Source organism: Mobula birostris, chromosome 5 (assembly GCF_030028105.1).
Source record: "Mobula birostris isolate sMobBir1 chromosome 5, sMobBir1.hap1, whole genome shotgun sequence".
Taxonomy (NCBI): domain Eukaryota; kingdom Metazoa; phylum Chordata; class Chondrichthyes; order Myliobatiformes; family Myliobatidae; genus Mobula; species Mobula birostris.
The window spans coordinates 157,899,535-157,922,929 of record NC_092374.1 but is presented as its reverse complement, the minus strand read 5'-3'; the positions used below and the strand labels follow the sequence as shown (position 1 = coordinate 157,922,929).

At 42.3% G+C, this 23,395-nt stretch overlaps 1 protein-coding gene across 1 annotated transcript in view; it reads left to right on the top strand.

Annotated features, from left to right (window-relative positions):
• The window catches only part of uchl3 (ubiquitin carboxyl-terminal esterase L3 (ubiquitin thiolesterase)), a 51,328-nt gene that overhangs the window by 14,320 nt on the left and 13,613 nt on the right, over positions 1–23,395 (top strand). Inside the window, exons 3-5 of the mRNA XM_072257305.1 lie at positions 6,812–6,897; positions 7,770–7,817; positions 15,713–15,788. Of these exons, the coding sequence (XP_072113406.1) occupies positions 6,812–6,897; positions 7,770–7,817; positions 15,713–15,788 (210 nt within the window). The remainder of the gene's footprint in view (positions 1–6,811; positions 6,898–7,769; positions 7,818–15,712; positions 15,789–23,395) is intronic.

The following is a 23,395-nucleotide window of genomic DNA, read 5'->3' as shown; positions in this document are numbered from 1 at the left end:
CAACACCTTCTCTCCCTTAATATCAACATGCTCCAGAACATCAACCTCACTCATATTGTCCTCACCGTCATCAAGTTCCCTCTCATTGGTGAATACCGAAGAGAAGTATTCATTGAGGACCTCGCTCACTTCCACAGCCTCCCTCATCTTCCCACCTTTATCTCTAATTGGTCCTACCTTCACTCCTGTCATCCTTTTTTTCTTCACATAATTGAAGAATGCCTTGGGGTTTTCCTTTACCCTACTCGCCAAGGCCTTCTCATGCCCCCTTCTTGCTCTTCTCAATCCCTTCTTAAGCTCCTTTCTTGCTACCCTATATTCCTCAATAGACCCATTTGATCCTTGCTTCTTAAACCTCATGTATGCTGCCTTCTTCCACCTGACTAGATTTTCCACCTCACTTGTCACCCATGGTTCCTTCACCCTACCATTCTTTATCTTCCTCACCGGGACAAATTTACCCCTAACATCCCGCAAGAGATCTCTAAACATCGACCACGTGTCCATAGTACATTTCCCTGCAAAAACATCATCCCAATTCACACCCGCAAGTTCCAGCCTTATAGCCTCATAATTTGCCCTTCCCCAGTTAAAAAATTTTCCTGTCCCCTCTGATTCTGTCCTTTTCCATGATAATGCTAACGGCCAGGGAACAGTGGTCACTGTCCCCCAGGTGCTCACCCACTGAGAGATCTGTGACCTGACCTGGTTCGTTATCTAATACTAGATCTAGTATGGCATTCCCCCTGGTCAGCCTGTCCACATACTGTGACAGGAATCCATCCTGGACACACATAACAAACTCTGCCCCATCTAAACCATTGGAACTAATCAGGTGCTAATCAATATTAGGAAAGTTAAAGTCACCCATGATAACAACCCTGTTATTCTTTTGCACCTTTCCAAAATCTGCCTCCCAATCTGCTCCTCGGTATCTGCTGCTACCAGGGGGCCTATAGAATACTCCCAATAGAGTAACTGCTCCCTTCCTGTTCCTGACTTCCACCCATACTGACTCAAAAGAGGATCCTGCTACATTACCCACCCTTTCTGTAGCTGTAATAGTATCCCTGACCAGTAATGCCACCTCTCCTCCCCTCCTCCCCTCCCCCCCCCCACCTCTATCCCTTTTAAACCACTGAAATCCAGGAATATTGAGAATCCATTCCTGCCCTGGTGCCAGCCAAGTCTCTGTAATGGCCACTACATCATAATTCCATGTATGTATCCAAGCTCTCAGTTCATCACTTTTGTTCCGGATCCTTCTTGCATTGAAGTACACGCACTTTAGTCCTTCTACCTTACTACCTTTACACCCTTTATTCTGCTTATTGTTTGTTTATTTTTTAAATTTTCTTTCTGTAGTAACACATTGGTTGTTTGTCCTTATATGTGCATTGAATTTATTGTTTCTTTGTATGTACTATGAATGCCTGTAAGGAAATGAATCTCAGGTTAGAATATGATGACGTATCTGTACATTGATAATTTATTTTGAACCTTGATCATCCGTGCAGGCTGTGTTCTCTGTACACTTGCTAAATTGTGCAGAAGAGAATGGGATAAACAAGCACAGATGCTTAAACTTGCGTGAAGTCCATTCAGCCCAATGGTGCTGTGCTACCTCTTGGCTAGATCAATCTTAAAACTAAATACTTCTCATGGTGAAGTGCTTTGAAATATTTATCCTTTTAAAAGACACAGGGACCTCTGCCTCAGTTATTCCATGGTGAGGTCTATATGTACCAACTGTTACCTCTTGGCTGTACCTCTGGTTGAATTGCTAACTTCCATTCACTGACTCCCAACCAAACGAATGTCCTATCTTTGGCCTCTGACAACTGGCTTCATCCAAGTCATGCTAAGCTGCTTTGCTTTGATGTCCATTCATTAACCAGGCAGCCAAAACCACAACACTGTCCTCAAATTGTTGCTCAACCATTTTCTTGAATTCTGTCCTTATTCAGCAGATGGAATTTGTTACCACCTGTTCAATACTCCTATACATGACCTTTCATAGCATATCTGTTGTAGTTATCATGTAATGATGCATATTGTAGTCTCTATTTACTACACATTGTTTTATTACAAGTTCTGGAGATACTGTAGGGTTTATTGCACTCTTAAAATGGATGTAATTTCATTGCAGTGTATAGGGGAAAGTTTTTAACTCTGCATTGCACGATATGAGATGCTGTGGGGTTCTTTGGCTTCACTGCTTACAAAGAGGTTAAGGGTTATATAATTGGGCGAGTTATAGCAAATTAATTACAATATGTGGAAATGATTTGGTGTATATGGGTTCTTAAACCTCATGAGCCAATGACCTGTCACCCACTGAGAGTCGGTGAGCAGGACTACACCCCAAGCTGAACTAGTATCCGTGAGACGTGGTGTGCGTCGGACCCATCCCTCCTTGGCAGAGTCTGTCTGTACATCTGTCTTCAGCTCTGGTTACATGGGATTTCACAGGTCCAGTGAATCCAGTGTGGTCCCCATGTTCAGCTCCTCTCGGGTTGTTCCAGGGTCACAGAGAGGCTGTATTAGGTTTGTTGTTCGGTCGTTATGCCGAATCCGACACTTTGTGGCCTCACGGGCTCCTGTACACCATGCCTTCTTGTTGGAAACTGCCTCTCTAAGATTCCCCAAGCTCATACACATTGTCTGAGTAATATTATCTATCCTTCATAGCCTCTGTCATCCTCTACTTCTTTTACCTTCTGTTTTACCTAAAATCAGGGTCTTCTCCAAGGAATTCTGTCTTCTCAAGATGAGGCCAAAATATTTCAGCTTTTGTCTCAAAATCAAGCCTCCTAGTGAGCAGCCCGGCTGTATTTCTTCAAGTATTGACTTGTTGTATCTTCTTGCTGTCCAACGAACCCTTAACACTTCGCTTCAGCATCCAACTTCAAAGGCATCGATTCTTTTGTATTAAGGCTTACTAATAGTCCAGCTCTCACAGCCATACATCACAACTGGAGATACCATGGACTTGATCGTACGCATCCTCGTAGACAATGTTACGTCTCTGCTCTTCAGTATTTCATCTAAATTTGCCATTGCTGCCCTCCCCAGAAGTAAATGCCATTTAATTTTGTGGCTGTAGTTACCATCTATAGAAATCTTTGAACCAAGGAAGACAAAATTCATCACTGTTTCTAGTTCCTTTCCATTTATTACCAAGGAGTTAATAGGGCTGGTTGACATAATCTTGGTTTTCTTAATGCTGAGCAACAAGCCAGCTCTTGCACTTTCTTCTTCCACTTCGATTAGAAGCTTCTTCAGATCCTTCTTACTTTCAGCCATTAAGAGTAGTATCACCTGCCTATCTGAGGTTGTTAATATTTTGTCCGGCAATTTTGATTCCAACATTTGAGTCCTCTACACCAGCATTCCTCATGATGTGTTCCACATATAGATTCAATAAGTAGGGTGACAGTATGCAGCCTTGTCGTACTCCTTTCCCAATCTTGAACCAGTGTTCAGTTCTAGCTGTTGCTTCTGGATTGTCGTACTACAAGTTTCTCATAAGGTAGATGAGATGTCCAGGTATCCCCATTTCTTTAAGAATTTGCCATAGTTTATTATGGTCCACATTGTCGAAGGCTTTAGCGTAGTCAATAAGACATAGATAAATACTTTTCTTGAATTCCCTCGATTTCTCCATTATCCAGCGTAGGTCAGCAATTTGGTCTCTAGTGCTTCTGCCTCTTCTAAAACCAGCTTGTACATCTGGCAGTTCTCGTTCCACATATTGCTGGAGTCTTGCTTTCATGATCTTTAGTATTACCTTGCTAGCGTGTGAAATTGTTTGGTAATTTGAACATTCCTTTACATTTCCATTCTTGGGAATTGGGATATACATTCCTTTACATTTCCATTCTTGGGAATTGGAATATAAACTGATCTTTTCCAGTCTAATGACCACTGTTGGGTTTTCCAGATCTGCTGGCAAGTTGCGTGCAACACTGTTACAGCATTACCTTTTTAAAGCTTTAAACAATTCAACAGGTATCAGTCCCTTAAACCACAGCAGCGCTGAGGAAGGAGTAAATTTCAAAGTAAATGTATTGTCAAAGTTCGTGTATGTCACCATATATGACCCTGAGATTCCTTTTCTTGCAAGTAATCACAGTAAATACAAAGGCACAATCAAATGAATCTACAAAAGACCATATCCAGCAGGGCGGACAACAACCAATGTGCAAAAAAAATATGCAAATACAAACAGAAAGAGGGGGAGAAAAGAGGAAATAATAATAGTAAATAAATAAGCTGTAAATACCAAGAACATGAAATGAAGAATCCTTGAAATTCAGTCTAGTCAAGTGATGTGGCACATGAAGTTGAGTGAAGTTATCCTCTCTGGTTCAAGAGTCTGATGGTTGAGGGGTAATAACCGTTCTTAAACGTGATGGTATGGGTTCAGAGGCTCTTGAACCACCTTCCTGATGGCAGCAGCGAGAAGAGAGCACAGCCTGGGTGGTGGGGGTCCTTGATGGATGCTGCTTTCCTGTGACAATCCCCCTTGTAGATGTGCTCAAAAGTGGGAGGTCTTTACCCTTGATATACTAGACTGTATCCACTACGTTTTGTTGGCTTTTCCATACAAGGACATTGCTGTTTCCATACTAGGTCGTGATGTAAACAGTCAGTATCTTCTCCACTACACACCTATAGAAGTTTGTCAGAGTTTTAGATGACGTGCCGAGACTTGGCACATTTCTAAGAAAATAAAGGTGCTGCCGTGCTTTCTTCGTAATGTCACTTGCATGCTGGATGCAAGACAGATCTTCTGAAATGGTAACACCAAGGAAATTAAAGTTGCTGACCCTCTCCACCTCTGATTCCCCAATGACAGCTGGCTCATGAACTCCAGTTTCATCCTCTTGTAGTTAATAATCACTTCCTTAGTCTTGCTGACATTGAGTGAGAGCTGGTTGCAGCAACACTCAGCCAGATTTTCAGTCTCCCTCCTTGATGCTGATTCATCACCACCTTTGATTCGGTGAATGACAGTGGTGTCTTCTGCAAATTTAAATATGGCATTGGAGCTGTGTCTAGCCTCTCAGTCATAAGTGAGTAGAGCAGGGGGCTAAGCACACAGCCTTGTGGTGCACCTGTGCTGTGGAAACTATTGAGGAGATGTTGCAAATCCAAATTGTTTGGGTTCTGCACCTGAGGAGATCGAGGATCCAGTTGCACAAGGAGGTATTGAGGCCTAAGATTTGAAGCTTATTGATTAGTTTTGAGGGGATGAACGCATTGAGTGCTGAGCTGTCTAGGTGTAAAATGAAATGGCATCTACTATTGACCCATTGTGATGGTAGGTAAATTGGAGTGGATGCAAGTCGCTTCTCAGGCAGGAGTTGATATGTTTCATCACCAAGCTCTCAAAGCACTTCTCAGTAGATGTAAGTGCTCCTGGACGATAGTCACTGAGGCAAGCTACCACATTCTTCTTAAGTACCAGTATAATTGAAGCCTGCTTGAAGCAGATAGATACTTCAGACTCCTGAAGGTGAGAGCTTAAAGATTATCAGTGAACTCTCTAGCCAGTTGATCAGCACAGATCTTTTCTACTCAGCCAGATACCCTGCCTGTTTTTGATGCTTTCCATGGGTTCACCCTCCAGAAGGCAAGTTAGCATGTCGGCCGCAGACTGAAATCACAAGGTCATCAGGGGCTATGGGTGTTCGTGAAGGTGCCTCTATGTTTTGATGGTCAAAACGAGCATAAAGGCCATTGAGCTCATCTGGGAGTGATGTCCTTTTGTCATGAATGTCAAGGGATTTAGGGCAGAAAAAAATCACTCCCAGCACTGGGGATTTTGTGTACAAACTTCCTCTGTGACATGACAAAGGTGATTGAATGTGGACAATAGGGCTGAGTGCTGGGGCAAGCTTTTCAAATTGTGCCTGTGAATTCGGAGCTATGTCATGCAAAATAAACCCATCTTTGAAGAAGAGACGTTTCAGAGTTAGGTTAATGTTGGTTTTGCTTATAATGCTGGTGCTCAGGGTGACCCCGAGACCTGCAATACGTGGAGGTTGCATTTGAGTGTCAATCCATTCATTCCCTTGGCTTCATTTTGTCTTTAGTGTTAGTTCACCCTCAATCAGTGACAGAGTTTAGGTGATAACTGCTAATCTAGTAGCTTGGACCAGATAAGGAGAATTCCTTACTGCTACAGCTGGTCTTCAGAAATTGGCCAGCTTTGAGCACGTGCTCGACATACCTAAATTTGTTTTTTTCACATTGGATGTTTGATATTTTCTTCAACAGGTTCCACAGGTTCTGTGGCTGTCTGCAGGAGGACAAATCTCAAGTTGTACTCCGTATACACACATTTTGATCATAAATGTATTTTGAATCTTTAAAGGGTACCTGTTGGCTGTTTTTGTTTTTGCAATCTTTATAACAGCGTCGAAGAAGCTGCTTACATAGGTTTAGTCGAGGATTAACTATTTTAACACAGCTTCAATTTTTAAAATCTGATGTACAAGATCTCATTCCAGTATAAATTATGTTACATTAAAGTGAAAGTAATGTGTGCTGAAAATTGGATTTGGAAAATAACAACTAAGCACACTAATGATGAAGGCAAAGGACTCACTGACAGTAACCTCAGGACTTCATTATTTAGATGCGCATCTACATTCCGCACAAGTAACTTTCAGTTCTATGGGGTAATGATGGTGGAAAGCTGGCAGTTCTCCCTTTATTATTTCAGCAAAGACTTGGTTGTACACTCATTCTTTTCCACAGTGATGCCATTAGTAATGTAGTAATTTGTGTTTTGATTTTCCAGAAAGCGGTTCAGTTATGAAAAAATTTTTGGAAGATTCAGCCAGCTTAACTCCTGAAGAAAAAGCACAATACCTAGAAAAAGACGAGGTGACCTTTTTGTTTCAGGCTTTATGACATTATGTACTGATCTATTAAGAAAGTTTTTAATTGACCATTACCCTTGCATCACTGAACAGTGTCCTCAATAAATAAGGGCTTTTTTTCCTAATGTTCTCACTTGTTCTCAAATCTCTCTCCATGTTCCTATAACTTCCTGTCACATGACAGCCATCAGGAAATTGTTGCCCTTTCAGTTCCTGCCTCCCTGATCATCTCCAGATATAATTACCCCTAGTGATGGCTTTGCATGAGCTATGGCAAGTGTCACCTAATAAACTTGTCCACATCTTTTCTCCTTCAAAGCATTCACTAAAAGCTTGCTTTGTGTTCTACATTAGAGGGTGAGTTGAATTTGGTTTGATTGTGCTTCACTGAGGGTTCTTCCATTATATTTAAAGGCAAAATCTAAGCACTTATTTTTGTAAAGGCGATATACTTTTAAAATAGTTGTCACCAACAAATGAACTACAACATATAATATGAAAGGATCACCAAGCATTTTAGTGAGACTGAGAGCGAAATGGCAAATTTGTTTGTGAATTTGTTTATTTTTTATTTATTGAGATACAGTGCAGAATTGGTCCTTTGTGCCTCAGCAATCCGCCAATTTAATCCCGAACTAATCACGAGACAATTTGCAATGACCAATTAACCTATCAGCCAGTATGTCATTGGACTGTGGGAGGAAACCGGAGCACCCAGAGGAAACTCACAAAGTCACAGTGAGAACCTACAAACTCGATACAGACCGCGGTAGGCCTTGAACCCAGGTTGCCTGCACTGTAAAGCTTTGTGTTGGTCACTACACCACCATGCTGTGCAATAGGGTGAGTGCTTAATAATTCTTGTCTTCTTTACAGAGCATTCGTGTTACACATGAGTACAGTGCACAGGAAGGGCAAACTGAGGTACGTTTATTTAGTTCACTGTTGGTCTGCTCTGTGTGTATTCACAGGTTTGTGTAAAATCCCTGTGATGTCACTTCATGCAAGAATAACATTTTAAGCAAGCAAGTGCCAGTGTTTGTGGGAGTTCACTTTGTGTGCAGAGGATATTTAAAGGATTTCTTTCAAGTTAAATATTACTGAACTTCAAAAGCTGCCAATAAAGCCTCCTGGATTTCTGCTGCATTGTTCTAAAAGGCTGATGGTCATTTATTAACAGTGATTGTGCACATGCATATGATTTCACTTCCCATTACTGAGATCCAAGCACTTAAATCTATGTTCCTATTCAGGTGTATTGTTGGATGAGTAGTCTACTGTCTGACTATTCCTCTCCTCACCCTGTCTCTTGCAAAAACGCCATCCCCTTCTCGCAATTCCTCCGTCTCCGCCGCATCTGCTCTCAGGATGAGGCTTTTCATTCTAGGACAAGGGAGATGTCTTCCTTTTTTAAAGAAAGGGGCTTCCCTTCCTCCACTATCAACTCTGCTCTTAAACGCATCTCCCCCATTTCAAGTACATCTGCTCTCACTCCATCCTCTCGCCACCCCACTAGGAATAGGGTTCCCCTGGTCCTCACCTACCACCCCACCAGCCTCCGGGTCCAACATATTATTCTCCGTAACTTCCGCCACCTCCAACGGGATCCCACCACTGAGCACATCTTTCCCTCCCCCCCACCCCCATCTCTGCATTCCGCAGGGATCGCTCCCTACACAACTCCCTTGTCCATTCGTCTCCCCCATCCCTCCCCACTGATCTCCCTCCTGGCACTTATCCGTGTAAGCGGAACAAGTGCTACACATGCCCTTACATTTCCTCCCTTACCACCATTCAGGGCCCCAAACAGTCCTTCCAGGTGAGGCAACACTTCACCTGCGAGTCGGCTAGGGTGATATACTGCATCCGGTGCTCCCGATGTGGCCTTTTATATATTGGAGAGACCCGACGCAGACTGGGAGACCGCTTTGCTGAACATCTACGCTCTGTCTGCCAGAGAAAGCAGGATCTCCCAGTGGCCACACATTTTAATTCCACATCCCATTCCCATTCTGACATGTCCATCCACGGCCTCCTCTACTGTAAAGATGAAGCCACACTCAGGTTGGAGGAACAACACCTTATATTCCGTCTGGGTAGCCTCCAACCTGATGGCATGAACATCGACTTCTCTAACTTCCGCTGAGGCCCCACCTCCCCCTCGTATCTCATCTGTTACTCATTTTTGTGCACACATTCTTTCTCTCACTCTCCTTTTTCTCCCTCTGTCCCTCTGAATATACCTCTTGCCCATCCTCTGGGTCCCCCCCCCTGTCTTTCTTCCCGGACCTCCTGTCCCATGATCCGCTCGTATCTCCTTTTGCCTATCACCTGTCCAGCTCTTGGCTCTATCCCTCCCCCTCCTGTCTTCTCCTATCATTTTGGATCTCCCCCTCCCCCTGCAACTTCCAAATCCCTTACTCACTCTTCCTTCAGTTAGTCCTGACGAAGGGTCTCGGCCTGAAACGTCGACTGCACCTCTTCCTACAGATGCTGCCTGGCCTGCTGTGTTCACCAGCAACTTTGATGTGTGTTACTGTCTGACTTGCTGTCTTTGAGATGAGATCTTAAAATTGGCCTTGAGGGGTAATGTGAGTGGGGTGAGATTGAATGAAAGGGCTAGTGGAGCTTTAGTTACACTGACGCTTACAAAAGGAGCATTTCTGAGATTGTAAAGGTTTAAGTTGTTCAGTGGGTAATTACACATTGGTGCATGAAAACAGAAATTGATATAATTAAGGAAATATTTATGATAGAGAGGATCTTGGGTGTGCCTGTTGGAATTGCTGGTGACACCACCCAAAGTATTTACTGAAGGCACCACATCTGTGACCCATTAAAGTGGGTGAGGAAATTTTCTTTCAATAAACTGCCCTTATGAATGCCAGCAGAATAGAAGAAACCAGATTGTGTGTTTAATTTTAAAAGATCTATAGCAATTAACAGTTGAGGCCATCAGCATTGGTTGACTGTATCACTGGATTGCAAAACAAGCTCCACCTGTTTGTGCTCAATTGCCCAAGGCAGCAGTAGGCGTTTTCCGAAGCATCTCCGAGTTGGAAATTTTCTTTTGCACTTTTTCTCACAAAGTAGCTTTCAGTCTGGCTCATAGGGGAACATGAGTGGTGTCATGAAAATTCCTGGCCCCCAGCTCAAGTGATCCAAAGAGCCATTGTTTTTCCTCAAAAGTGTTGTAGGGTTCAGAACATAGAACATTGTGTGGTAACAGACCTTTTGATTCTCAATATTGTGCCAACATTTTAACCGATTCTAAGATCAATCTGACTCTTCGCTCCTACATACCCTCTATTTTTCTATCAAACATATACCTATCGAAAAATTTCTTAAATATCGGTACTGTATTTGCCTCTCCCACCACCCCTGGCAGGGCTTTTCACTCTCTGTGTTTTTTTTAAAAAAAATTAATAATAATAAACAAACAAATAAGCCAACCTCTGTCATCCCTACTATACTTTCCTCCAATCACCTTAAAATTATACCCCCTTGTATTAGCCATTTTTGCCCTTGGAAAAGTCTCTTGCTATCCACTCAATCTATGCCTCTTATACACTGTTGTCACGTCACTTCTCATCCTCCTTTGCTGGAAGGTTTCATTTTGGAATTCCGGAAATGTAGAGAGGAGGATGGGTTTGGGTGTGGTGTGTGCACCCATGGGTTCCACCACCTCTGGGATGGGAAAAGGCACTAGTGGATAGGAACACACACAGCATGCTGGAGGAACTCAGCAGGCCAGGCAGCATCTATGGAAAAGGTATAGTCAACATTTCGGGCTGAACTGCTTCATCAGGACTGAAGGGGAAAAAAAAGATGAGGAGTCAGGGTTAGAAGGTGTGGGCAGGAGAGGTGAAACACAAGGTGATGAGTGAAACTGAGTGGGGGAGGGCTGAAGGAAAGAGCTGGGAAGTTGATTGGAAGAGATGCAGGGCTGGAGAAGGGAGAGTCTGAGTTATGGAAGGAAGAAAAGGAGGAGGAAAAGAAAGAGGGAGGTGATGGGCAGATAAGGTGAGAGAGGGAAATGGGAATGGTAAAGAGGGGGAGGCATTACCAGAAGTTTGAGAAATCGCTGTTCATGTCATCTGGTGGATAGTAACTAACTTCCGTAGTAGTTGTATGACTTGTTTCTATACAAGTCAGGGTAAAACTAGTGAGTGAGAAGAAGGGCTTGTATTTGTACAGTGCCACTTTTGACCTCCAATTTACCCCCCCCCCCAAACATTGGACTGTTACCAAATCAGTAAAGCTTGATGCATTTGCAAATGTGCCCAACTTGCATTTCTCAAGACCCTGTATTTTCTTTATTATCCTACCCACGTTCATGTTCTTTTTCAAACTTGGATATTTGAAGGCAAGTGGTATCTGGTGTTCATATCTAGAAGTGTCTAATGTGATTAATCAGGTGACTTTCCCATTCATGATGAGGCCTAGTCTGCCTGTGGCTGTGGATGAAGCCTTGATGGCAATTTCTGTCTTCCATCTTATTGCCACTCCTGGGCTCTTGGCTCAGTATTCTTGTCTCTGAGCAGCAGCAAATGAAATGTTTGGCCAGCTTTGTGTGTTTCGGAATGTGTGTTTGTTGCCTGTACTTGCTTTTAACTTGTTGATTGGAGAGTAAAGCCACTCCCCATTCATTCAGGCAACAATGTATATTATATATGTATATGAATGCTTCTTGCTAATTTGGGAAGGTTTCTTCATAGAGTTAACCTAAAGACAAGCGATTCTGCGTATGCTGGAAACCTTGATCAACACACACAAAATCCTTGAGAAACTCAGCAAGTCAAGCAGCATCTATGCGGTGCTTTGTAATTATTCTGGCTTCTGCCCCCTTCCTTCCCAGTGCTGATGAGGAGCCTAGGGCCAAAATCTCGACTATTTATTCCCCTCCACAGATGCTGCCTGACGTGCTGAGTTATTTAGAGATACATCACAGTAATGGGCCCTTCCGACTCGATCACAAACAAGAAAAAACCTGCAGGTACTGGAAATCCAAGAATGCACACACAATGCTGGGGGATCTCAGCAGAGCAGGCAGCATCTATGGGGAAAAAAGTACAGTTGACATTTCAGACCGAGACCCTTCAGCAGGACTCAGTGAGCCTGCGCCGCCCATGTGTACCCATGTGACCAATTACCGTACCAAACCTTGTGTCCTTAGAATGTAGGAGAGAACCAGATCACCTGGAGGAAATGCATACAATCTCTCAGCAGACAGCGGTAGAATGAAACCTGAGTCGTGAATAACGTTGCCCTAACCGCTATGCTGTTATGCCGCCCCTCCAGCATTTTGAGTATGTTGCATAAAACATAGAAAACTTACAGCACAGTACAGGCCCTTCGGCCCACAAAGCTGTTCCGAACATGTCCTTACCTGAGAAATTACTTAGGGTTACCCATAGCCCTCTATTTTTCTGAGCTCCTTGTACCTGCCCAGGAGTCTCTTAAAAGACCCTATTGTATTCGTATCCACCTTTGCCGGCAGCCCATTCCATGCTTTCACCACTCTCTGCGTTTATATAAAAAAAACAACAACAACAACACAAACAACTTACCCTACATCTCCTCTGTACCTACTTTCAAGCACCTTAAAGCTGTGCCCTCTCGTGCTAGCCATTTCAGCCCTCGGAAAAAGCATCTGACTATCCACATGATCAATGCCGCACATAATCTTATACACCTCTGTCAGGTCACGTCTCATCCTCAGTCGCTCCAAGGAAGAAAGGCCGAGTTCACTTAACCTATTCTCATAAGGCATGCTTCCCAATCCAGGCAACATCCTTGTAATCTCCTCTGCACCCTTTCTATGGTTTCCACATCCTTCCTATAGTGAGGTGACCAGAACTGAGCACAGTACTCCAAGTGGGGTCTGACCAGGGTCCCATACAGCTGCAACATTACCTCTCGGCTCCTAAACTCAATCCCACGATTGATGAAGGCCAATACACCGTATGCTTTTTAACCACACAGTCAACCTGCGCGGCTGCTTTGAGTGTCCTATGGACTCGGACCCCAAGATCCCTCTGATCCTCCACACTGCCAATAGTCTTACCATTAATACTATATTTTGCCATCATATTTGACCTACCAGAATGAACCACCTCACACGTGTCTGTTGTTTTTGAAAAGTGACCATGTCTATTTGTAGAGGAAAGTAGTTCACACTGATGAAGTACAAATACCTCCTTCCTTGAACAATGCTACAAAGAACATGGAACCCTCCAAGAGGAATATTTCTCCGTACATCTGAGTAATGGTTCGTGTGCATTTTCAAATTGTTTTTAATCCAAGAGGACTTCATTTCACTATGGAGTACAATCTTTGTCATTGCATCAGATTTCTTGATGGCACTGAAAACATCCATTCAGCCTAACTTCTTCCTCTCCTATCAAATTCTATTATCTTCAGCACCTTTGTCACTTCCGCCTATCACCTCCCAGCTTCTAACATCATTTTCGCTGAACATTACTACAATCAGAACCTGAAGAGAATTTTTTAAAAAACAGGAAGTGACATATATATTGGAGCTGCCATGGGAAGTGGCTGAGACAGACAAAATAACAACATTTAAAAGACAGTTGGAGAGAGACTCAGAAAAAGTATTATGGGGATATGGGTCAAACACGGGTAATTAGGCCTAGATTAGATGTGCATCTTGACGGTTATGGACAAGTTAGGCCAAAGGGCTTGTTTCCGTGCTGTACGGCTCTATGACTATGTTAATTAATGATGCAGAAAAGGAAACCTAAGACGATTTGAAATTTTGCCACCTGGCGACCTTTCACAGAGCAAATCAGACAGCTACTTCAGGCAAACAGACATGCACAGTTAAAGGTTCAAGTCCTGAAATGACTCCCTTAGTACAGCTCGGACAGCTACAGCTAATGGCACGTCATTATCGCTATTCTCTGAAATGAGGGTCCTGCATTAATGTTGCCAGAGATGAGCATGTTGTAGTTGTTAAGGCTTTTTGTTTTTGTCCAAGGGCTCAGGTCAGGAAATGGCGAAGTATTCAGTGTTTCTTTCATGCCAACAATTCTTCACCCTTCACCTTTTAAGAGGCTTTTAAAATACAACTAAATATATATTTTTGGAAGGTATTTTGGTGCATGTTACTCTGCCCAATTAAACTTTGCTGTATTTAGCCATCTTGATCTGATATGTTCTCTCTAGTTTTTGTTGGATTGGTGTGTCATTTTTAGGTGTGTCTGCTGTCTGATGTCTTTTATTTCATTTCCATTTTTTCCATCTCTTTGGTCACATTTATCAATTAGATATTCTTCGCTGTGTCCAACAACTGAACTGGGACAGAAAATTCCAAAATTCTGCAATTGAAATATCTGCTACCAAATCTTAGGTGACTTGCTTTCAGCCATTCAGGTTGTGAAAGAAGATTTTTGGCATTTGATCTGTTAACCAACTAAGCATTTGTATCAATGAAATTTTCCTTTCTAAATTGCAGAAAATAAAGTCCCTATTTGTTTGAACCCTGTATTGGAGAATTCTCCTAAGAGGAGGAATGAAATTATGGAATTGCATCCTTGCCAAAAGACCAAAGTGACCCACAGCTCATGCCTCATCAAAACATGATATAACCACTGAATGACGTCCTTTCTCCTAAATCATGTGGAACCTCCCTAAATACCTCCTGACAGTCAATTTATGTGACTAGTATTGTAGAGTGGATTCCAGTTAATTGGGCTATCAATCAGTTGGGACAGCCATTTATTTAGGACATTGTCACTTAACTGGAACAGGGGACTTTTGCCCAACAGTTTCTCAACTAGTGTCAATCGCGTGCACTTGTATTATTCAGTGTTTCTTTCATTAGAGTGAGCAATGTTTAAATAGCTTCAGTTGCATGTGTTTGTGTTCAAAAAGCAGTGATCTTTGTCATTGATAGTCGGTGAGAAATAAGCAATAAGACAACTCAAAACTGTTTTGCTCACTGCGATTTGAAGCATTCAGGCTTGAGGGTGCCAGAAACGACTGGAAGTGAAAATAAAACAATTTCACTAATTCAGCTAGTTAAGACCGATGAAGAATTGGAAGGGATCAACAGTCATTTTGAATGTTATAATGAAAATGGAGATTTGGAAAATGCAGAAGGCAGTCCGTTATCTACACTAGGTGTCTGCTCTGATCTTGTTCATTTACATTCAGTCAAAAAAACATGTACACTTGTTGACTTCCTCAATCAATAACCATAGGGAACTAATACGGTTTTATAGTGCTGTGGTTGTATGGGTAGTGTTTTGTTCTGTATTTCGTTTAAGTACATAATATGTTACTTAGTTAAATGGTAGTTTTATCTTTTTCACTATTTCCATGAAACTTTTGATATTTGGGGCAGCAGCTTAATTGGACACTGGTCCTGATGTGCCCCAATTAACTAAAATCCACTGTATAATGTCAATGCATTGTATGCACTGTGAAACCAACTTTTTTATCTTGAAGAGCACAGGCATAAAACAGGTTTGAAACAACTCAGAATCATATGGGAGGTTAAGTTAAGATGTTTCCATCAGGTTTGCAATCAGCACTTTTGAGTAAAATTGAAATGTATACTTTTAATGTCAATGCACTGTTATTCACGGACTGGTCATTGAACTCTGGTACTTTTTAAGCACTTATTTTCTTTAAATGTCATAGATCTTATGATGTGTATCTTTCCTGTATTATATATAGATAGAATAAATGCTTTGAGAACAGAATCACTGCAGCTGGCTGTATACGACGTTACTGTAACATCAAGATGTTTTAAAAGTTTCTAATTTTTTTTTATCAATGTTCTTGTCTGTCAGGCTCTGGGTATAGATGAGAAAGTCGACTTGCATTTTATAAGCTTTGTAAATGTTGATGGACATCTGTATGAACTGGGTAAGTGCATCTTTTTTAGTGGAAAATAAACACAAGACTAAGGTTGTTTGACCCACTGGTTCAAATACAGTTCTGTTCAGACTTCATAATTTCTTTTTAACTACTGAAAATAAAGCCACAGGTTTCTCTTCTTAAATATTGTCCAAAGGAAAGTCAGCAAGAAATACACGGTTGCATTTCAATGCATTGAAGTCTGAGTCACTTTTTGGAAAGTATATTGTATATTAATTTTAAAATGATATTTTCAAAAGATTGCATGGAATTGGTGAGGGGGGAAAATGAGATTTGCAAGACTGGTACTCAGCTTGCACACTTTTAGCTCGTGGAAGAACAGAAGGGATACTGCAGGTGTACTTTGTATTTGAAGCCGGGAAGGTTTAAATCATGAAGGTTTTTACATAAACTGGGGACCACTTTCCCAATGACATGTCAACAACCAGAGGATACCCTTCAAAACTGATTGGCAAAACATCCAAAGGTGGGATGGCCTTTTGGTTACAAGTACAGATTGATGATCTGAAATGCACTACATGAAGGGTGAGAAGGTATGGGTGATTGGCCAGCCCTTTCAAAGAGCTAGCGCAGGCATAGGGCTGTCGGAAGGGGATAGTGTTGAGTGTCCTTCTCTATTTCTGATCGTTCTGCATTTTCTTCAGGAGCAGGTTTCTTCTTTAGTTCATTAGATTAGGAAAAGTTGGAAATTTTCAACCCTGCACCACAAATTGCATTTCACAACAATAAAATAATAGAGCAGTATGTTGGGTAACAATTTAGTTCCAGGTATTTGGATCACTGGAATTTCTCACCTACCACCTGGTGACTGCTGGCTTTGAACAGAAAAATCAGGGTTCTCAACTATGAATGACCCAACCTTTTATTAGGTAACTTCTATCACAGGCAAACATGGTGATCATCTTATCAAATGCTGTGTGGCCAGCCCTTTAGGAACACTTCTGAATTGCATTGCTAACCAAGTTGGAAACACAACGGGCAAGCATTTTCAGACAATGCATACAAAATGCTGAAGGAACTCAGCAGGCCAGCCAGCATCTATGGAAAACTGTTAACAGTTGACGTTTTGGGGCAAGACCCTTCATCAAGGATTGGAATTACTTCCATGCGGTTTTCAATTGTTTTTTAGACCAACTCCTTGAGCTTACTAATTGTAAAGATTCACCTCTTAAATAAGAAATGTGTTTCAAGCAGATAGTGGCCACAATATTTGGGTGTTTACCATTGGAAGTCAAGACGTAGGAATGTCATGAAACACAACCTTCATTGTTAGTTTACATGTTTGAACAAGTTAAGAAAATTAGTCAAGCCCTTGCTTTATTGAAAACAATTGTTATTTGTCGAGCTGTTGGACTGATATTTCTGGTTGCGAATAACATGTCCAATAATATTCACCCACTTTTTATTTTACCTTTTCAAGTATCATTATAATGCTAAAGATTTTTTTTACTTGATTAAAAGGCAATTCAGATGCAAATTTCTTTATCTTCCCTCTGTCTTTCCTCTTTCTTGTGTTTCCAATTGCAACCTAACCCCTCCCTCATCCAGTCTTGTCCACTCTCTCACAGAAGTGAGGTGCCACATTCTGTATCTATTCTGCAGATTTCCTTATCGATATTGAGCTCCCTCCAATCCATGACCAATTAGCTGTGCCAAAGGACTGTAGTTGGTTGTATCACAACTATAGCTCTACCATAATTTTTCATGTTTATGATCTTTTGTATTGATTACTGAAGTCGGTAATCTAGAAACGTTTTGTTAGAAAATGGTTGGAATTCTTTGCTAGATCACTGAAAACTTCGTCAAACCCTGTGAACAGGGACAACAGTGCATGGGAATGCAAACTGGACTCATGAGTTGGAAACGCACCACTGTTGGTTATCAGGTAGTTAAAGTGGTAGACCTCTCCACCCAAGAGCACTGTAAGAGTATCTTCACCCTACAATGGTCATTCCTCATCTTCTCAAAGACAATTAAGGATGAGTGGAACATACTGGCATTCGCTACCCATGCCTGAATAAAAACACATCCATTTTAAAACAAAGATCTGAATTACATACTGTGTTACATAAAGACACCAAGTTTCCACAAGGTATGTTATAAAGCACCTGTCAGTTTTTGCTCATGTTTTACAGTGAAGTCATAGTCTTGTGGTGTGGTCTGTTGAGTAAAGGGGACTCATAATTGGATCAAGTCCACTTAATGCAACTGGTCAGTTGGTGACCATGACAAAGGGTTTAATGTCGTTGGCCAGTAGATTTTGGAGAGTATATGGTGAATTGACCTATGATTTTGTTTGCACCATTACTCATTTGATGTAAATTGGTAAATCATCAATAAAGTTGCCATTAAGTGCGTATTTGTGGTCTTCTGCTGTTGTATCCCATCTGCTTCAAGGTTCAATGTGTTGTACATTCTGAGATGCCACAGCCCTGCAACTCACTACATATTATTTTGTTGTTTGTGCCATTTTCTGTAAACTCTAGAGACTGTTGTGCATGAAGATCCCTGAAGATCACAGTTTGAGATACTCAAACCACCCTGTATGACACCAACAATCATTCCTCAGTCAAAGTCACTTAGATCACGTTTCTTTTCCCATCCTGATGCTTGGTCTGAACTACAAGTGAACCTCTTGACCATGTCTGTATGCTTTTATGACCATCTGCAGCTGGTGTTGGCTGCTCGAGGAACTCAGGCTCAAAGTTGACGACCTGGAATCTGAGCTTCAAACACTGTGACGCGTCAGGGAGGGGGTGGGGGAGTTACCTGGATGCTCTGTTTCAGGAGGCAGGCACACCCATTAGACTAGCTGCCTCAAATTCAGTCTGAGGTCAGGGACAAGAGGGTGTGACTGTGAGTGAAGCAGGTAGTGGGATCCAAGAGATGGTGCTGGAGGAGCCTCAGCCATTGAGCTTGGCCAACACGTCTGAGATTCTTGCTCCCTGTGTGGATGAGAGTGTGGGCTGTAGGAAGGATGAGTATCCTAACTATGACCCTCTGGTTCAGAGAGCCATTCAAGAGGATGGAGAGAAGAGAAATGTGGTAATTGGAGATAGTACAGAGAGGGGAATGAACAACGTTCTCTGTTGCAGGGTTAGAGCATCCCGAAGGCTGTGTGCCTGCCTGGTGCCCAGGTTCGGGACATCTTACCTGACTTGCAGAGGAAATTCCAGTGGGGGCATGGGGGGTGGTGGGGGGAGAGAGAGAGATACATTTGTTGTGGTTATTATGGGTATCAACGACATAGGTAGAACAAGGAAAGAGGTTCTGCTGAGGGAATTTGAGCAGCTAGGGACTAATTTAAAAAGCAGAGCCAAAAAGGTGGTAATCTCTGGATTGCTACCTAAACCATGTGCAAAGTGGATCAAGAAGATTGGAGTTAAATGCCTGGCTCAAGGATTGGTGGGGGGGGGGGGGAGTGAGTTTGAGTTCCTGGGAAACGCACCATTTAGGGAAGGAAGGAGTGTACCAACGGGACGGGCTCCACCTGAACCGTGTTGGGACCTGGATCCTAGCAATTTGTGTAATTAGGCTTTAAGCTAAATAGTAGGGGGTAGGTTGGAGAACAAATTGGAGAAGTATGGATAAAGTAAAAGAGAAAAGTGTGGATAAAGATAAAGTAAAAGCAAAAGTTTAAAAAGAAAACTAAGAGTGGAGTGCAGAAAAGTCATATGCAAAAGAGACAAAGATAACTAGATTTTAAAAGCACAATGAGTGTAAGGGCACTTAATCTGAATGCCCGTAGTATTCGAAACAAGGTCAGTGAACTTGTGGCACAAATCAGTATAAAGGGGTATGACTTATGGGCTGGATGGTGAGGATTGGGAATTAACTAGCCAAGGATATTAAATAATATGGAAGAATAGCCAGGAAGGTAAGGGAGATGGGGTAAAACTCTTAATTAAGAATGAGATCAGAGCAATAGTGAGAGACAATGTAAGATCTAAGGAGCAGAATGTTGAATCCATCTGGGTGGAGGTTAGGAATAGTAAAGGGAAAAATAATCACTGGTGGGACTTGTCTAAAGGCCACCAACATTAGTCGCACAGGCAATAAATAGAAATATTTGAGGCATGTATCAATGGAACAGCAGTTATCGCAGGGGACTTTAACTTGCGCATAGATTGGGTGAATCAAGGTGGTCAAAGCAGCCTTGAGCAGTATTTCATAGAATGCATGTGTGATAGCTTTCTTGAACAGCATGTTACTGAACCTACAATGGAATGTGCTATCTTGTATCTGGTCCTGTGCAATGAGATGGGTAAAATTAGCATCTTGAAGTTAGGGATACTCTTGGAAAGAGTGATCACACTATGAATGAGTTTCTCATACAAATGGAGGGGTGCAATAGTTCGATTTTAAAAACAATGTATTGTGCCTAAAGAGGGGAGACTACAATGGGATGAGGGAGGAGTTGGATAGGGTAGATGGGGAACGCAGGGACAGTCGAGGAACAGTGGAAGACTTTCAAAGCCATTTTACATGGTGCTCAACAAAAATAGCAAGGCCATAAGGATGGGGAGATCCAGCCATGGAAAACCAAGTCACCAAGAGTGGTGGGGAGACTGGAAGGTTAGGAAAACTTTAAAAAGCAACAAAGAACCACTAATGGAGCAATAAAGAAAGGGAAGACAGGCAATGAGAATAAACTAGCACAAAATATAAAAATGGATTGTTAAAGGTTTTATAAACCAATAGTGGCTAAAGTGAACATGGGTCCCTTGGAGATCAAGAAGGGGGAATTGCCATTGAATAATGAGGAAGCGACCGAGGCCTTTGAATGACTATTTTGTGTCGGTCTTCATGGTGGAGGACGTGCTAACATGCTGAAGAGAAATGATATGGATGCAGTGAGAGGTGAGGACCTTGATACAACAGCTAAAACTAAAGAGGTAGTGTTAAGCAAACTTGTGGGCCTAAAATCAGGCGAGTCCCATGGTCCTGATTGAATGTACCTCAGAGTACTGAAAGAAATGGCAGAGGTTATAGTAGAGGCTTTGGTGATAATTTACCAAAATTCTCTGGGCTCTAGGCAGGTCCCAGCTGATTAAAAGAAGGCAGATGTCATGCTACCGTTTGAAAAAGGACGTAGGCAAAAGACAGGTAACTAGAGGCCAGTTAGTTTAACATCTGTAGTTAGGGAAAATGCTTGAAACTATCATTAAAGAAGAAATAGCGAGGTATCTGGAAAGAAATGGATCCACCAGGCAGATGTAGCATGGATTCAGTAAAGGTAGGTCCCGTTTGACAAACTTACTGGAGTTCTTTGAGGATATAATGAGCGCAGTGAATAGAGGGGAACAGATGGACATTATTTACTTGATTTCCAGAAGGCATTCAACAAGGTGCCACACAAAGATTTGTCTATAAGATAAGGATGTATAGAATTGGGGGTGATGTATTGGCATGGTAGAGCTTTGGTTAACCAACAGAAAGCAGAGAGTTGGGATACATGGGTATTTCTCTGGTTGGCAATCAGTGGTGAGCGGTGTGCCAGAGGGGACGGTGCTGGGCCCGCAACTGTTCACAATATACGTTAGCAAGTGTAGTGTAGCCAAGTTTGCTGATGACACTAAATTGAGTGGAAAAGCAAATTGTGCAGAGGATATGGAGAGTCTACAGAGAGATATAGATAGTTTAAGTGAACAGACAAGGGTCTGGCAGACGGAGTATAATTTTGGTAAGTGCGAGGTCATCTACTTTGGAAGGAAAAATGAAAGAGCAGATTATTATTTAAATGGTAAAAAAAAAATTGCAACGTGCTACTGTGCTGAAGGACTTGGGAGTGCTTGTGCATAAATTGCAAAAGGTTGGTTTGCATGTGCTATCAAGAAGGCAAATGGAATGTTGTCCTTCATTGCTCGAGGGATTGAATTTAAGAGCAGGGAGGTTATGCTACAACTGTAAAGGGTACTGCTGAGGCAGCATTTGGAGGACTGTGCTGGTCTCCTTACTTGAGGAAGGATATACTGGCTTTGGAGGCAGTGCAGAGGAGGTTCAGCAGACTGATTTAGAGATGAGGGGGTTGACTATGAGGAGAGACTACTTGTTGGAATTTAGAAGAATGAGAGGAGATCTTAGAGACATCAATTAATAAAAGGAATAGATAAGATGGAGGCAGGGAAGTTGTTTCTACTGATAAGTGAGACTAGAACTGGAAGACATGGCCTCAGAGATGCGGGGGAGTAAATTTAGGATGGAGATGAGGAGGAACTACTTTTCCCAAAGAGTGGTGAACCTGTGGAAGTCTCTGCCCAATGAAGCAGTGGAGGCTACCTCAGTAAATACATTTAAGACAAGGTTGGATAGATTTTTTTGCATAGCAGGGGAATTGAGGGTTATGGGGGAAAGGCAGGTAGGTGGAGATGAGTCAGGATCTTATTGAGTGGTGGAACAGGCTCAATGGGGCCAGGTGGCCTACTCTACTCCCATTTCTTATGCTCTTGGGTTCTTGTGCACTGAGTTGCAGCCATGTGATTGCCTGCTTGTACATTTGCATTAATCAGCCGGTGTACCTAATTAAGTGGCCACTCAGTGTAGTGTTACAGTTCAGGAAAGTGCACTACAGGTAGATGTAAGTTGTGAGATCACAACGAGGTAGATCGTGAAGTCGAGTCCATCTTGTCACATTAAGGAAGTGTTCAATAGCTTCATGACAATGGGACAAGCTTTCTCAAGCTTGGTGGTACGTGCTTTCAAGTTTTTGTCTCCCCTGCCCAATGCGAGGAGCGAGAGGAAAGAACGTCTGGGTGGGGGCAGTGGAACTTTTTTGATTACGCTGGGTGCTTTACCAAGGCAGCGAGAAGGGGAGGCTGGTTCCCGTGATCACAAGGCAAAGGAACAGAAGTAGGCCATTCAGCCCAGAGTGATGTGGGTACAGCTCTGTACAGCTCTGTCACAGTCTGAGCAGCTGTCATACCAGGCCATCATGAATCCAGATAGAATGCTGTCTATGGTGGATGAATAAAAAGTGGTGAAGGTCAAAGTGGGTAAATTTCTTGAGACTCCTGAGGAAGTAGAGGCACTTGTGAAATTTCTTAGCTGTGGTTAGACCAGGATAGACTATTGGCGATGTTCAATCCTGGGAACTTGAAACTCTCAACCCTCTCAACTTCATAACTGTTAATGTAAGCAGGAGCACGTGTACCATTCCCCCTTCCTGAAGTCATTGATTAGCTCTTCTGTTTTGTTGATGTTGAGGGAAAAGTTGTCATAACAACGGGTACTGAGCTCTCCATCCCTTTCCTATTCTCCAACTCATCAATTCACCACGACAGTGGTATCATTGTTAATTTATAGGTGGAGTTCAGGCGGATTCTAGCCATATAGTTGAGTGTACAGGGGCTGAGGACTGTGTTGGGAATAGTCATGGTATCGTTGCCTGTCCTTACTGCTTGCAATCTATTTTTCAAGGAGTCAAGGATCCAATTAGAAAGGGAGGTGTTGAGCCTCAGGTTTAAAAATTTGGAGATGAGTTTGCTTGGAATTGTATTAAAGGCATGGCTATAGTCAATAAACAGTAGACTTTCATGAGTACCTTCATAATCCAGATGCTCCAGCGATGAGTGCAAGGCCAGAGAGATGGTATCCCC